At 37.3% G+C, this 14,954-nt stretch overlaps 1 protein-coding gene across 2 annotated transcripts in view; it reads left to right on the top strand.

Moving 5' to 3' along the window:
• The window catches only part of slc12a1 (solute carrier family 12 member 1), a 63,678-nt gene extending 50,376 nt beyond the window's left edge, over positions 1-13,302 (top strand). For both annotated transcript variants that reach the window (XM_055662672.1, XM_055662671.1), the window contains exons 21-26: positions 2,118-2,240; positions 3,386-3,497; positions 9,184-9,270; positions 11,684-11,819; positions 11,966-12,033; positions 12,323-13,302. In XM_055662672.1, coding sequence (XP_055518647.1) covers positions 2,118-2,240; positions 3,386-3,497; positions 9,184-9,270; positions 11,684-11,819; positions 11,966-12,033; positions 12,323-12,458 — 662 coding nt within the window. In that variant the 3' untranslated portion in view covers positions 12,459-13,302. The remainder of the gene's footprint in view (positions 1-2,117; positions 2,241-3,385; positions 3,498-9,183; positions 9,271-11,683; positions 11,820-11,965; positions 12,034-12,322) is intronic.
• Positions 13,303-14,954: the final 1,652 nt, after the last annotated feature.

Here is a 14,954-nt window from a genome sequence, read left to right on the forward strand (position 1 = left end):
AATCTCACATTCAAGATAAGAATTGGTGCAATACAAGTAACTTGAAGCCAGCAATGGGCAAGTAAAGATCAAAAGTAAAATATCTGGAAGTTGGAAATAATATTGTAACAGTCAATTAGAGAATGCATAATTGCCAGGGTATGTGATAGTAACTGGTGAGACTTAATCATTGTGACATGGCAATTTGTGGCGTGGCTTGCAATTTGGCAAGCTGGCTGGGCCATGCATGAAGGAGCCTCAAGCCTACTAAATGAATCAGCGACACACTCCAGATAAGGGAATATAGGGTAAACATTCAGACCCCATGTCAAAAGTATCCTTGCAATACCAAGTTGAGAGTTTAGGTTTTTATTTGTGAGAGGTTTCTTCTGTTTAGGTAGTCCTGACAAACTGACCAAGAAAATTGCTTGAACCTTAATTTTACAACTTCGAATGAACGTGGTTTGCCACTCTCCAGTCTTCTAGCACCTCACCTGTAATTTTTTTTCTAGGCCGGTGCATCTGCAATTTCTTATATCCACTTGTAAGTTTTTTTCCTCATCGCTTTTTTTTGTTCCTTTTGCAAATAACTCCCTTTCTATTCCCTCCAATTGGTGATTCCTCTCTAGTTCTTTCAGTTGCCCTCTGTGGCTGAAACATGTCTTGGAAGCACGCTGGGATGATTGGTGCATAATGGACCATGAGTTTATGCTATGTTTGAAGTCTTAATTTTAAAACCAATTCCCCCAGATAATTAAGTGTTGTTCTGGCATAAAGAAAGCAATTAAGAATTTCTTCATCAATGTGTCTCTTCATTGGGAAATGGTTCCTGAAATGTGGGCAGTGGTTTCCAGGGTTTTATCATGGATCTTCATTGTTTGGGGGGGAGGGGGCATGGTAATATGCAGTGGTGGAAGGTGTTTTTTGCACATTTTAAGCATTAGGTCAATTTTCTTGTACACTTCACTGAGCTCAGAGTTTAGCCTTATGAACATTGTCTACGAGCTCCAATTTGTACCTACTAAATTAAATTGGAGTACCTTGGTTCTGGAATGGAAGCAACAGAGATTGATCACCTTCTCATTTATCCTGCTGATTAGCTCCATGGCAGCAGGAGGCTTTGTTTATTTTAGATATACGGCGCGGAAACAGGCCCTTCGGCCCACCGGGTTTGTGCCGACCAGCGATCCCCACATATTAACACTATTCTACACCCACTAAAGACAATTTTTACATTTACCAAGCCAATTAACCTGCATACCTTTATGTTTTTGGAATGTGGGAGGAAACCGAAGATCTCGTTGAAAACAAACGCAGGGGAGAATGTACAAACTCCGTACAGACAGCACTCACAGTCGGGATCGAACCTGGATCTCCGGCGCTGCATTCACTATAAGGCAGCACCTCTTCCGCTGTGCCACCATTGTGCTCTTAATGCAGCATTACAGTGAGAATGAGTTCATTAAACCCCCAACATTTTACACAGCCTTGCCTGCCCCCAACCTGGGAGTTATAAGATTAAATGAAGATTGAGAATATGCAATCCTCAATTTTAAGGGAATGGTCACCTTGGGCAGAGGTAGTAATAGCAATGCAAGTGGAATAATTTCATGACACTTTCTGGCTGACCTTCAAATATGTATTTATTAAAGATTCGGTGCTGCAATTGTATAGTGTTTAAGATCATGAAAATGAATGCTGTGTGAGATGTCACATCCATTCTGGTAATGGGAACCTTATTCATCACAAAGAACTCTTTGTCTTTTTACGGATATTTGCCACTAAGATGATGTAATTTTATACTTTGAGCTATTCCCATTTACGAGACTTGTCACTTTTCCCAGCAGTGGACTTTTAAGCCAAAAGTTGCAGTCCAGCACATTTCTGCTTCTCCAGAGGCATTTAGCCTGTAGGATCCATGTAACTGTCAAATGTTAGAGCCCTATTCGCTTAATTTTGGTTCAAACCACTCTGAAACCAATATTAACAGACCACATTTGAGATGGGCTCAAATCCCAAATTAACAAACTAGATTTATTTATCGAAATTGAATAAATAGGACGTGGTGAATTTGTACACTGTTCCTTGGCAGTTAATATTAACTACACAAAATACAATGGTTTCTTTTTCATATTCAGGCTTTAAAATCGCTACTGGCTATGCTGCTAATTTCAATCAACGCCAATTGGAAGCTAGTGCTCAATTCCAAATGAATCAAGGGAAAGGCACAATAGATGTTTGGTGGCTGTTTGATGATGGAGGTATGAAATATTATTGTCCAAAACATCTAAATTTAATGCAGTCTGAAGAAGGGTCACAAGCCGAAATGTCACCTATTTCTTCTCTCCAGATATGCTGCCTGTCCCGCTGGGTTACTCCAGCATTTTGTGTCTATGATTTAAACCAGCATCGGCAGTTCCTTCCTACACATCTAATTTTAATGCATGGATCAAAATTATAAGATTTTGTGGCTGTGTTCATTTGAATTAAAAATATCCTTGGTTATGAAAGTATGACAGGCTTGCATTAAGATCATGAAAGCATTTTATAATAATTGAAATAATTCCAAACAGCATTTAATGATCTAGATGATCTTGGCAGAGGAGGCAATGGACCAACTGCTGGGATTGGGATTAATATGGAGGGTGTCCACTGGATGGCGTTGTTGAGTTGGGCTGATTGGCCTGTGTCCGTGACACCATAGTCACTTTTATATTTTAAAACATGGCATCCAATTTACACATAGCAAACTCCTACATCCAGGGGTAAAATGATCATGTTGAATAAGGGAGAAACATTCTTCCTGGAATAATTCAACTTGTACTATTCGGATCGTGCTGTTGGATCCATCTTAAAAAGGGCAGACGGTAATGGTTTAATACATCTGAAACCTCTATAACACAAACCCAGTCATGCGCTGAAGTATTACCTTAGATTATGCACCCTTTTCTGGGGTGGGGTTTGAAGGAATGTCGTAACATGGCTAAGTATGCTGATATTGAAAACATTTATGAAACCTGTACAGTATCTTTTTCCCAGCTGAAAAATCTATGTTTGAGGAACAATAATAGAGCAAAAGATATTTTGATTGAAAATGTTAAAAGCATATCTGATGTATTGATGGTGTGAATGTTAGCTCTCATCTGTTACCTAGAATAACTGATCTATTGTATATTTAGTTGTGTTGGTGCATTTAATGTACCTACTATAAAGCTGCAGCAAGTAAGAATTTAATTGTTCTTATCCCAATGCATGTGACAATTAAAAACTCTTGACTATTGGATACCATATGTAATACTTATACCAATGTAAGATTTTGATCTTTATGTAAAAAAATCTTTGAATGTTAAATGAATATATAGCCAATCTCACTTAATTTTCAATCCCAATATCTTTGCTTTAATAGGTTTGACGATTCTCATTCCGTATCTGTTAACGACACGGAAAAAGTGGTCTGGTTGCAAATTGCGTATCTTTATTGGCGGGAAGTTGGATAGCATTAATGAGGAGAAACGGGCGTAAGTTTAGTTTGAAATGATGAACTTGGTGTTTAAATTATTTGAATATTTACCATCACAGTGAGACACTTTCACTGAAAATCAACTTTGTATCATGAAGTTTGTGATTGTGACTCTGGATGCTTTGCATGTGACATTCTAAGTGAGGATGCCAAATACATGCTTTCATTGCTCCTTTGAAGCTGACACCTGTGCAACAAAAGGGGTTGGTGACACGGCAGCACCATAAAAACTAGGCCCCTTAAGTTATTTACTTATCCAGCATTCCTTTAGACTTTCTTCCAACACCTCAACTTTGTCAATAGTAATCTTCCCCACCCAAGCTCCTAACTAGCAACCCACCCATCCCAGTGCACTATTGTACATCCCAACTGTGAACTAATATCTAATTTCATTCTTTAACCATTGACTCTACTGGCCCCTGTACTTAAACATATCAACCTCCCTGACCTCACAAACTGCTCTGGCATTCTATGTGAAGGTAAGGCCTGACCAAGCCTTGTACACGGCCACATTTCCTAGTGGTGGATGCACACAAGCAAAACATTATTTGATTGCTGAAGAATGATTGTTTAATGCAGTTTTGTGGCCATTGACCATAATTGCTAAAGTGTCTTGCGAGTGTCCACCTTTGATTACCATATTGCTAATCCAACATCAATAGTTTACAGTTTACTAAGTGCTCCTTATTTTCCTAACTTTCTATATTACATTGAACGTTCCAGATCTCTGTACACCTTTGGTTACAGCCTGTTGGATTAGTGCTCTAATTTTTCTGGGTAGTGTTTATCATCCAAAATGTCCCTAAAGCCTAATTCTGGCCATGTTAAAGGCACTGCGTAAATGAAAGTTTTTAGCTATTTCCCTATATTCCTGGGCATATTTGAGAAAATCGCCATCTTAGCACCTTATCCTAATAATTGCTATCTTTTCTAAATACAGTGTTTATAATTAAATATTGTACTTTGACTGATTTATAACTCATTGATTTATAAATGCTTGGTATAATTTCTCATCTTTTGCACCAGGTGTCTTGCATTAGGATCATTTTTAACCTGGCAGCAAACACTGTATTGGTTCAGTTGGGATGACTTAAAATGGGTGGGGATTGCGATCTCATGGATATTCACAGGCTGGTTGTGTTCACTCCTTTTACATCAATGGTTGCTTTTTGACATGATTGAAAAGAGTTTCCTGTAAATTGCATGAAATTGAGATTTTGATCAGTAAGAAGTAGATTATTTTTCAGTCCCAGTAATTTGCTTTCCTGTGCTGGTAAAGTTATTAATTTTAAGTCACAAGTATTGAGAAAATACAGTGGTTATATGACTTTTCAACTTTACAGATATTCTGAGTCTGGTTTGCAGCTTTCACCATTTGTTTTTTGTTCACATGTTTGAAACTGATAACAGAGCCCATTACTCTACAATACTGCTTTTTGGCAATATTTAAATATAGTCCAGGCAACAGTCATGAAATGACAATTGGATATGGATGTTTCAAGCAGAAAACATTTTTTTTTTTTAAACTGCTTTCCTGGAAGTGGAAGCAAGAGTTGCATATGTACCTCTTGGATGCCTTTTATAGTAACTTTCTCTCATGCATTTGCTTAATGTTGGTTAGCTGGAAAATGCAGCAAGCCAAGGAGGGTTTGGAACTTTACTGTTAAACCTTACTTTGTTTGGATGAAGTACAGACCTTCTATGTTGCATGTGAAAGAGCCCTGTTGTTTTTGTGTTGACTGTAAAAGGTCAAGTGCCAAATTAGCTGCAACCTTCATGAATAGGTTAGGCTTATATGTACTGACCTTCAAATATAACTAATATCTAACGCTAAGCTGTCAAGGTACGTGGCATTTATCAACAAACATTGGGGTGTAAAGAAACCTATTTATTTTTAATTCAAATTATATCCAACAGTAAAATAAAATTGCAACAGTTTACCACCTGGATACTAGAGTTTTATTTAAAAACTGAATCATTTTAATTTGGAGGTTGAAGAGACTGTGCAAATACATGATATGTAGCTGAGAGCCCCTGTTTCATCACTCATCAGACAAATTTCAATTCCCCAAAGGACCTTCAACAGATTGGAATAAATTTGAATTACTCTTAAATAATTGAACAGTTAATCTAGTACACTTAAGATCTTAGTGTCAAATTGGCAGATTTTTCCAGACTCAAGCAAAAGATAAACTGCTGGAAGAAATCAGTGAGTTAGGCAGCATCTGTGGAGGCAAAGGGTTGGTCAGCATTTTTCAGGTCAAGAACCAGCAACAGGACAGAGTGTAGAAGGAAGATAGCCAGTGAGAGGGAGGGGAGCACGATTGGATTTTGTTTAACACAGGGGGCAGAGTGATACAAATGTTTTGGGAAATGTTTTGGGATGGAGTTCTCAAGAGAAGGCTGCTGTATTAAATGCCCCTTCTACTAGCTAAAGGAATGATGCATGAGGGGAGAATGTGCGAGCGGGTGGAGTCGGGACAAGAGGGAATTTAAGGCGGATTTTTTGAATGTAAGATGGGACAAAGCCTCATAGGAATTTGTATTTGACTGACTAGAACAGGATGAAAGAGGAAGATTTTTATTTGAGGAATAATTGGGAAGTTGGAGAAAATGGCAGCACTATTGGAAATTTTGAAGTTCAGAAATGATGGACGAGTAGACAAAGGTTTTGACATTAACAGGGTTAAAAGAGTGCTTTATTCTAACAGTTAGAATAAAGCGCCCCAGATACAATTTGTGAGTTTGAAGTAGGTTGTGGGTTAAGTGCTGTAAGTGGCAGAGCCTTGGTGGACAGTCCATAAATTGTTCCTGTAAAAACAAAACAAAAAAAAACCAATGGAATTGTAGGAAATTATGTCATATCCATAACTTTATCAGCTATCCTGCCAGCATAGAGGTAGTCCTAAACTCGAGGGAAATGGATGAGGGGGGGGGGGGGGGGGTTGGGTGGGGGGGGGGGTTGCTGGGCATTATCAGTAATTCAATCAAAGTTCAGCTCTATTTAAGGCAGATAAGGAGGATTAAGTATAAGAAAGAGCAGAGGTTGTGTAAGGTCCTGTTCTTGGCAAGAAACTACATTAGATCAGAAGATATACAGTAGAAACCCTGTGGGTAAGGTTAAGAAAGGAAAAGGGTAAAAATACCCCGATGGGAGTTTAATTATATATTTGAAACTGATATTTTTAAGAACTGGGATGTTGCTTATTGAGAATTGGATGTGAGGGAATGGGGTGGAAGAGGCAGTTTGCTACTGATTGAAATGGATTGAAGTGCTGTTGCATGCTTAGAATTTGCCCATATGAAATAGAGCTGGAGAAAAAAAAATGTGTGGATAGTGCTTATTGGTTTTTATGTGGTATGAGGGATCAAGGCATATTAAATCATTATTAAATAACCAAACTATTTACACAAGCAAGTCTAGTAAAAGTTTCATTGTTTAATTTTCCATTAACAAGCAGCCCTATACAAGTTTAAAAATTGCAAATTTCGCATTAATGTCTATGGATAACATTTGTATCTCTGCAAGTTGATACCATTATGCAATTTCTTTGAAATCCCCACTAATAATTTTATTTAAAATGTGCAGTGAATGGTTTCAATAACCTTTTCATGGATCAATGGTGTGTAAGTAGTTTGTGACCTTTGCTGTACTCCTCGGCTATTTTAAAGTAATGGTTTTCTGTCATGCCAGCAGTTCAGAATCTCAATGTTTGTAACACTGGGACATTCAGTCCTTTGAGTATGTGCTATCTGTATGCAAGAGCAATCCAGCTATTCTTCCTCTCCTGCCTTCTATCTGCAATTTTGTTCTTTCTAGATATTAAGCAGCTCCCTTTTGAATGCAAAAAATTAATATGCCACCGCTTCTACCCCTATTAGACATTCCAGACCCCAACCAATGGCTGTGTAAAAATATTAGTTTTTATGAACTCCTATAACCACACTGCTTTCATACACTTGATTCACTTTATATTACTGTTTGGACAATTTAAATAAATGAAGGTTTGGCCATGGGGAATTTTCTTGTATGGTTACACAGAGGAAGGATTTTGAAGGAAATATCAGAAGACTGGAGTAATTATATTTCATAGCTGTGTTGAATGTTCAGTGCAGAATGAAGAAGACACCAAGTAAGATTATAAAATTGGTTAGAAGAAGAGAAATAATAGTCGAGAAAAGTTTCTTAAAAGTGGACACTGGTAATTCTAATAGTACTCCATATGTTTCATTCCTGTGTACATAATTTGAATACACAGTAAAATGGAGTAATAATAGTGTTTGAAAATAATGCTTAAATATATATATATAGACTTAGAAAATGTATCACCTATTATTACAACATCTGTATTACAATATCAATAACGTAAAAATCAGTAAAATAGGGGGAAAATAAATTAACATTGACGTCCACACACTCCTCACCTTACATTCATGGACCTTCATGCATCAGAACTGTAAATGCAAATAAATATCTTAACATGCACAGTGACATACTTGATACTAGTCCATGGCACTCGTGGCCCATTGGTGGTATGCAACAGCACACCTCTTGAGTTTTTGTGAGGTCAGTTTAGTCAATATTGAAAGGGAAACTTTAAAATGCAGAGCTGACCGCTGCGAATCAGTCTAGAGTAACTAAAATTAAATGATTACAGAAGGGTTCTCCCTGGCCTAGATTTGAGATTTATTGACTTCTTATTCTGCAAAACTGTTCAAAGCAGAAAATGTGCAAAGCCTAATCTATGCACAAAACCCATGAACATTAAGTGCCATAGAACTTTGACATGGTGGCCTTCAAACAAAACATTTGAGAGTTTGCACCCACCATTGAATTAATGTGTTCTTCGAGATATCTTAAAGTTTCTAGGTTGAATATACACAGCGTGCACTGAGGACTAAAGTGTGCCAAAAGGAGATTTTAGTAAGATGGCAGAATTGGTTGCAATGTGGAAGATAGAACCTGGCTAAGCAAAAGTATTAATTATACTTCATATGATGTAGAAGAATTGTTTGGGTTTCACAAGATACAAAGTACCACAAGAATATTTTTGTGCTATGAAATGCTAATGAATCCAAAAATATATGCCTACAGATTTGATCTTGCATAGCATTGTTTGTTTCTGGAGCCAAGTACAATTTTACAAAGCCCTGAGGCTCTAAGCACTACAAAATCCTCCCCAAGTCTTTCATCCAGTCGATGTCTCTGAAACCATATTAGCCTTGTCTTCACAAGTCGAGTCTCTACAGTTTTTGTGGGCAGATTTAAAACTAAAAGCTCATTTGCACACCAGTCAACATCCTTATTTTGCACTTAACCTGGCACTGCAATTTCAAGGCTATAGGGTTAAAAGAATATAATGGCAAATAACTGCTGTTCTGAGCCCAAATTATAGAAAGTGGAGATTCAATAAAAAGCTCTTAACAGGATGGTAGTAGTGATCAAAAAATGACCAACCCCAGCATTTGAATGATTGAATTGAACAGCAAGATAAATATGACATTGTATAAGATCAATAGCATTCACATCAGGTTGTGAAGCATCCACCTATGCTCCTTACCACTGCACTTTACTTTGCTAGGTTTTTGCAATGCTTTGTTTCTAATTCAGATTTACAGAGCCTGGTGTAAGTTTCCTTGTAAATGTTCTTTTCACATTTCATTTCTTCTGACTTTTTTTACAGAATGGCTGCACTCCTGGGAAAATTTAGGATTCAGTGTGCTGACATCAAAGTCATTGGAGATATTAACGTGAAACCAAGCAAGGAGAGGTATGAATGGTTGCTCCTGGGACCTCTAATTAAAGTAGATCTTTACCTTGCTGACAGATTAAATCATTCCTGCACACTACTGGCAGGACATCCCTCCTTCTACCTCCATAAACTGCACTGCTGCTATTTTAAGTTGCACTGGCTGCTTCACCTCAATTCACGACTCGGCCCACCCCTCTCCTCCCAGAATTCCCAGTTAAACAGCACTTAAATTTTCAAACTTCCATGATGGCTAACCACTCTATCTCTACAATCACTTTGGCAACCCTCATGTGTTTATGCATGTATTCTGATATTTTTATTATTCCTAAATTGAATCACTCCATTAGGACTGTGCCTGTAAATCTCTTTGTTTTCGTACTCCCTTATGGCAGTTTTTTAATTCTACCTCTTTAGCCACCATTTTGGTCCTAATTCAATGGACTAGAACTTCCTGCCAGCAGTAAGTCAATGACTTCCCAATAATCTACATGATAACTGAACAGATTTATCAGCTTTCTGCCCAATGCCATCTTCATCCTAAATATCAAAGCTCTGCTCAACATGGCATCAGCTCGTGAAACAACTGAGAAAAAACTCTGAGACCTCTGTCAACAAACTTACCCATCCAGGGCTGATTACTTCTGAATATTTTATATTCAGAAATATTCTAAAACTATTGCTTAAACATTCCACTTCCACTTTCCAAAGTACATGCGTGATGGTCTTGGACTTGCTCAAGTTTCAATGGCTGATCACCAGCAGGTCTAATCATGCTACTCCCAAGAGTCAGCAATGTCTGGTCCAAAAAATACTCAATATTGTGTCTGAAAAATTATAATAGAGAACAATTGTTTCCTAGCATCAGTATCGAGATAATAGACAAATACCTCAAACAAACAAGAAGGATGGACATGAGAAAAAATGTTTTAAGTATTATTAACATCTGGAATGTTTTATCTAAAAAAGTTGGAAAACCAGATCCAATAATAACTTTCAACTAATGTATACACCTGGAGGATGAATTTTCATGGGTATTTCTGAATTTCATGTGATTAGCAAATCTAGAATTACAATATTTCCTCTGACATACAAATGGTTGGCACATCAAAAAGGAGCAGTGATTTCAGCAGCAACTTGAGTGATGCCAATCGCCTAATTGTCTTGACTATGAGGCAATGTTTACTGCTCCTTTATCGTGTTCCTTGGACATTTTTGTATCTGTGCACACCAGAGATTTAATGGTGCCATCTGGTCCATTTTGTTAAACTCCTTTTGAAAATCCATCTTCAGTATTCTAACCACACTGCTCTTCATGAAACTAAGTTTATTGAATAATATTTGCACTTCACAAATGCAGGCTAAATTTCAGATATTTGATCAATTAATGCCTTCTCCACGTCCTAATGGTTTACCTATTCGGCTGATCATCTTATAGCTAATCTCCTATTAATATTTATTATTGATGGTTCATTGGACCAAATCTCACAGATGTCCCCGATATGAGGCAGTAGACCCAGAAAAACAAGCTTGCTGCTCCTCCAAACTAAGGTGTTTCAGAGCAGTCATGACTGACAATTATTGTGAAGTGTTACTTAGAAAATTTAAATAACTAACATGGCCACAGGAGCTTCTCAGAAGTTTATCTCACTCATTGATGGAATAATACATAAATGTTGGAACTATTCAGCAAGCCAGGCAGCTTCAGTGGATGGAGAAGTCGGGTGATGTTCTTTCAGCAAATATTTACTCCTGCAAACACGGTCTGGATTTACTGATGCCCTTCAGCCGTGTACACCAGTTTCCTTGAATCCACAATGACAGTACGAAGTTGCAGAAGTGAACAAATGAACTGCTTGGCATTAATTTCAAGCTGTTGATCCCTTCGGAAATATGACCTAATAAACGGGTAATGGGGACCACACAAGAGTAATCTGGCTACTACTCGGGCTGACCGACAAATCCACAGTATTATTTAAGATAATTTAAGCTCCAACATTGGTTTAGTGAGGAGCAGTTCATTCAGTGAGATTAAATGGAATGCAACATCATTGATTGCTACATTTAGTGACTCAACTTGATGCAGGATGAAGTTGTACTAAGCCGTAGTGTTCTTAATCCATAATCTCTGGACCTCGACTATACTGCTGTTACCAGTCATACATGGGGCTTTTAGGAAATCAGGCCGCTCCCACTCTTGATCAAAGGCACAACACATCTTGTGGAGGGAGACCACAGGAATACTGGTGTCAAGTGCAGGATCAAGGAGATAGGAGATAGATCCAGAACATCTGCAGTGTAAGTGCAAAATGATGCAGTTAGTAAATTGTGAGGCTTTGGTACGACATCAAGTGTATAATTCATTAGTTTCTACATAATTATTATTAAAGATCCACTAATTGTGCTTTGATTTGGTCATTGTAACTAATTTCAGCTGGAAAGCATTTGAAGATTTGATTGAACCATATCAACTGCATGAAAGTTCCAAGGATCCTGTAACCGCTGAATTATTGCAGAAGGAGTATCCATGGAAAATTACTGATGCTGAGTTAGAGAGATTTAAAGACAAGGTAGACAAACACGCTGTAAACTATTGTGTTCATATTTATTACATGTATGTAATGTAATTTATTACGTGTATGTATGTCACTGAATCATTCATGAATTATTTTGTTCTCATAAATAGTAATGTACTCTGTGACTTTGTTTAAATTAGACATACCGGCAAGTCAGACTCAACGAACTTCTACAGGAGAACTCTCGAGCTGCCAATATCATTGTTGTGTACGTAAACTCCATGAATACTATTCGCAATGAAGCAGTGGGACTGTTGACTATATAGATAATGTAACATAACAGATCCAAGAATACATTTATCTGTATTTTTAGTGGACAAAGTGGCTATCAATACACATTACCTGAAGTGTAGATTTGAGAACAAAATAGTGAAAATTTTGGCTCAATCTTCAGATTCAATCAATGTATGTGAATGTGCTTATAAATTCTAATGCTAATAAATATTCATATTTGTTTTTCTTAAGATGTTAACTTTTGGTTTTCTTTCACACTCTAGGAGTTTGCCAATTGCAAGAAAAGAAGCTGTATCAAGCTACCTGTATTTGGCTTGGTTGGAGATTCTTTCTAGAAATCTGCCTCCTGTCATTATGATTAGAGGAAATCAAAAGAATGTGCTGACCTTTTACTCCTAACAGAAAATTGAATGTCATGGCTGCAGCAAATGCCGCACTTATCATCCAGTATATTTGAATTGTTTAAAGGGCATCTCTTGATTTAAGTAGCAAACAGGCTTAATTCTAGTTTCTAAAATTCTTTGATACCTTTCACAAATAATGTCGATGGTTATTCCTCTTCTGAAATTGGGTTTTCATGTTTGGTCACCAAACGTAATATTAAAGTTAATTTTTAAGTGCAATTTGAATGTTTTTGTTTTAATTTTGCAATGATAAAAGATTATTCCAACTTGTACAGTCATTGTACCAAAGAGATATACTCATCATGTAGCGATTATGTAGTTCTATAATTATTCATCAGCTAAGATCTTCAGAGTTTGTAGTCCATTGTTAAGGCCCCCATATTCCTTCATCTCAGATTAAAACAAGACTTTATCAGGCATTTTGACTTGATTATGATTATGTTCAATGCATTATTCAACTTAAACATAAGAAAAGTCTGCTGAGTTGAGTTGTCCGACAAGATGACTTCCAGAAACAGGATAAGTTAAAGGAAGATGAGAACTTGTCATATCAAACAAAATAGAAATGTTTCTGACCAAAGTGGACAGAAATGGTAAAATGAGAAAAATATGTTAAATTTCATGAAAAGCAAAACACCTTTTATCATGTTGCCAGTTATATTTTGGAGGGATTTCTTGCAATGCGATACAAATATTTTGTTGACATTCAGAATGTATTGTTCCATGGGTTCAATTTAAATAACTATGTAATCTGTAAAACAATGGGAACTTTGTTGTAACCTAGTGTCAAATAATTGTTGAAATAAATTGCACTAGAATTTAATGTTATCCTTTTCCTTATTCTAAATAGTAGAATATAATATGCATTTTCTACTATTTTCACAAAATGCTGCTCTAATTTATTTCTTGTTTGAATTCATTATGGCGTAGTTTTTAAAAATGACTTGGGTTTAAAAAAAGTTATTCAATGACCAAAATTTACATTAAATTGATATTTTAGCATCCAAACTTGGGTAACATTTCACCTGTTACAAAAATATGGGTTTTATGTCTTTCTAGATGACACAAAGTTTCAATTCCATTTTCTATTCAAGTTTAAAAAGTGACTATAGAAGAGTAATATTGGAATATACAGATAATGCACACTTTGTATTGCCGCTCTATTATTGCATTTTTAACGCTGAAATGCTGAGGTTTTGAGGCTTTGGAGACAGAACACAAATTGAAATGAACATTCTGGTACATAGAAAAATAGGTGCAGGAGTAGACCGATCGGCCCTTTGAACCAGCACCGCCATTCAATATGATCATGATTGATCATCTAAAATCAGTAACCCATTCCTACTTTTTCCCCATATCCCTTGATTCCATTAACCCAAAGAGCTAAATCTAACACTCTTGTGAAGCCATCCAGTGAATTGGCCTCCACTGCCTTCTGTAGCAGAGAATTCCATAGATTCACAACTCTGGGTGAAAAAGTTTTTCCTCATCTCAGTCCTAAATGACCTACCCCTTATTCTTAAACTGTGACCCCTGGTTCTGGACTCCCCAACATTGGGAAACATTTTCCTGCATCTAGCCTGTCCAATCCTTTAAACATTTTATATGTTTCTATAAGATCCCCTCACATCCTAAATTCCAGTGAATGCAAGCCCAATCGACCCATTCTTCAGTCAGTCCCACCATCCTGGGAATTAACCTGGTGAACCTACGCTGCACTCCCTCAATAGCAATAATATCCTTGTATCCAAATTAGGAGACCAAAATTGCATACAATACTCCTGGTGCTGTCTCACCAGAGCCCTGCACAACTGCAGTAGGACCTCCTTACTCCTAAACTCAAATCCGCTCACAATGAAGGCCAACATGCCATTAGTTTATTTCACTGCATGCTTACTTGCAGTAACTGATGTACAAGCACAACCAGGTCTCATTGCACTCCCCCTTTTCCTAATCTGCCTACCTGTTCTTGCCACCAATGTGGATAACCTCACATTTATCCACATTATTCTGCATCTGCCATGCACCTGCACATTCACGCAACCTATCAAAGTCACCCTGCAGCTTCATAGCATCCTCATCGCAGCTCACACTGCCACCCAGCTTTGTGTCATCAACAAACTTAAAGATGTGACATTTAATTCCCTTGTCTAAATCGTTATATTGTAAATAACGGGACCCAGCACCGAGTCTTGCGGCACCCCACTTGTCATTCTGTAGGACCCATTAATTTATACTCTGCTTCCTGTCAGCCAACCAGTTCTCTACCATGTCAATACCTTACCCCTAATACTATGTGCTCTAATGTTGCACACTAATCTCTTGTGTGGGACCTTTTCAAAGGCTTTTTTGAAAGTCCAGATCCACCACATCCACTGGCTCTACCTTATCCATTCTACATGTTATATCGAAAAATTCCAGAAGATTAGTCGAGCATGATTTTCCCCCTCATAATTCCACTCTTAAGTTCGACCGATCCTATCACTGCTTT

The sequence above is a fragment of the Leucoraja erinacea genome, chromosome 36 (genome assembly GCF_028641065.1).
Source record: "Leucoraja erinacea ecotype New England chromosome 36, Leri_hhj_1, whole genome shotgun sequence".
In the NCBI taxonomy this organism is placed as follows: Eukaryota; Metazoa; Chordata; class Chondrichthyes; order Rajiformes; family Rajidae; genus Leucoraja; species Leucoraja erinaceus.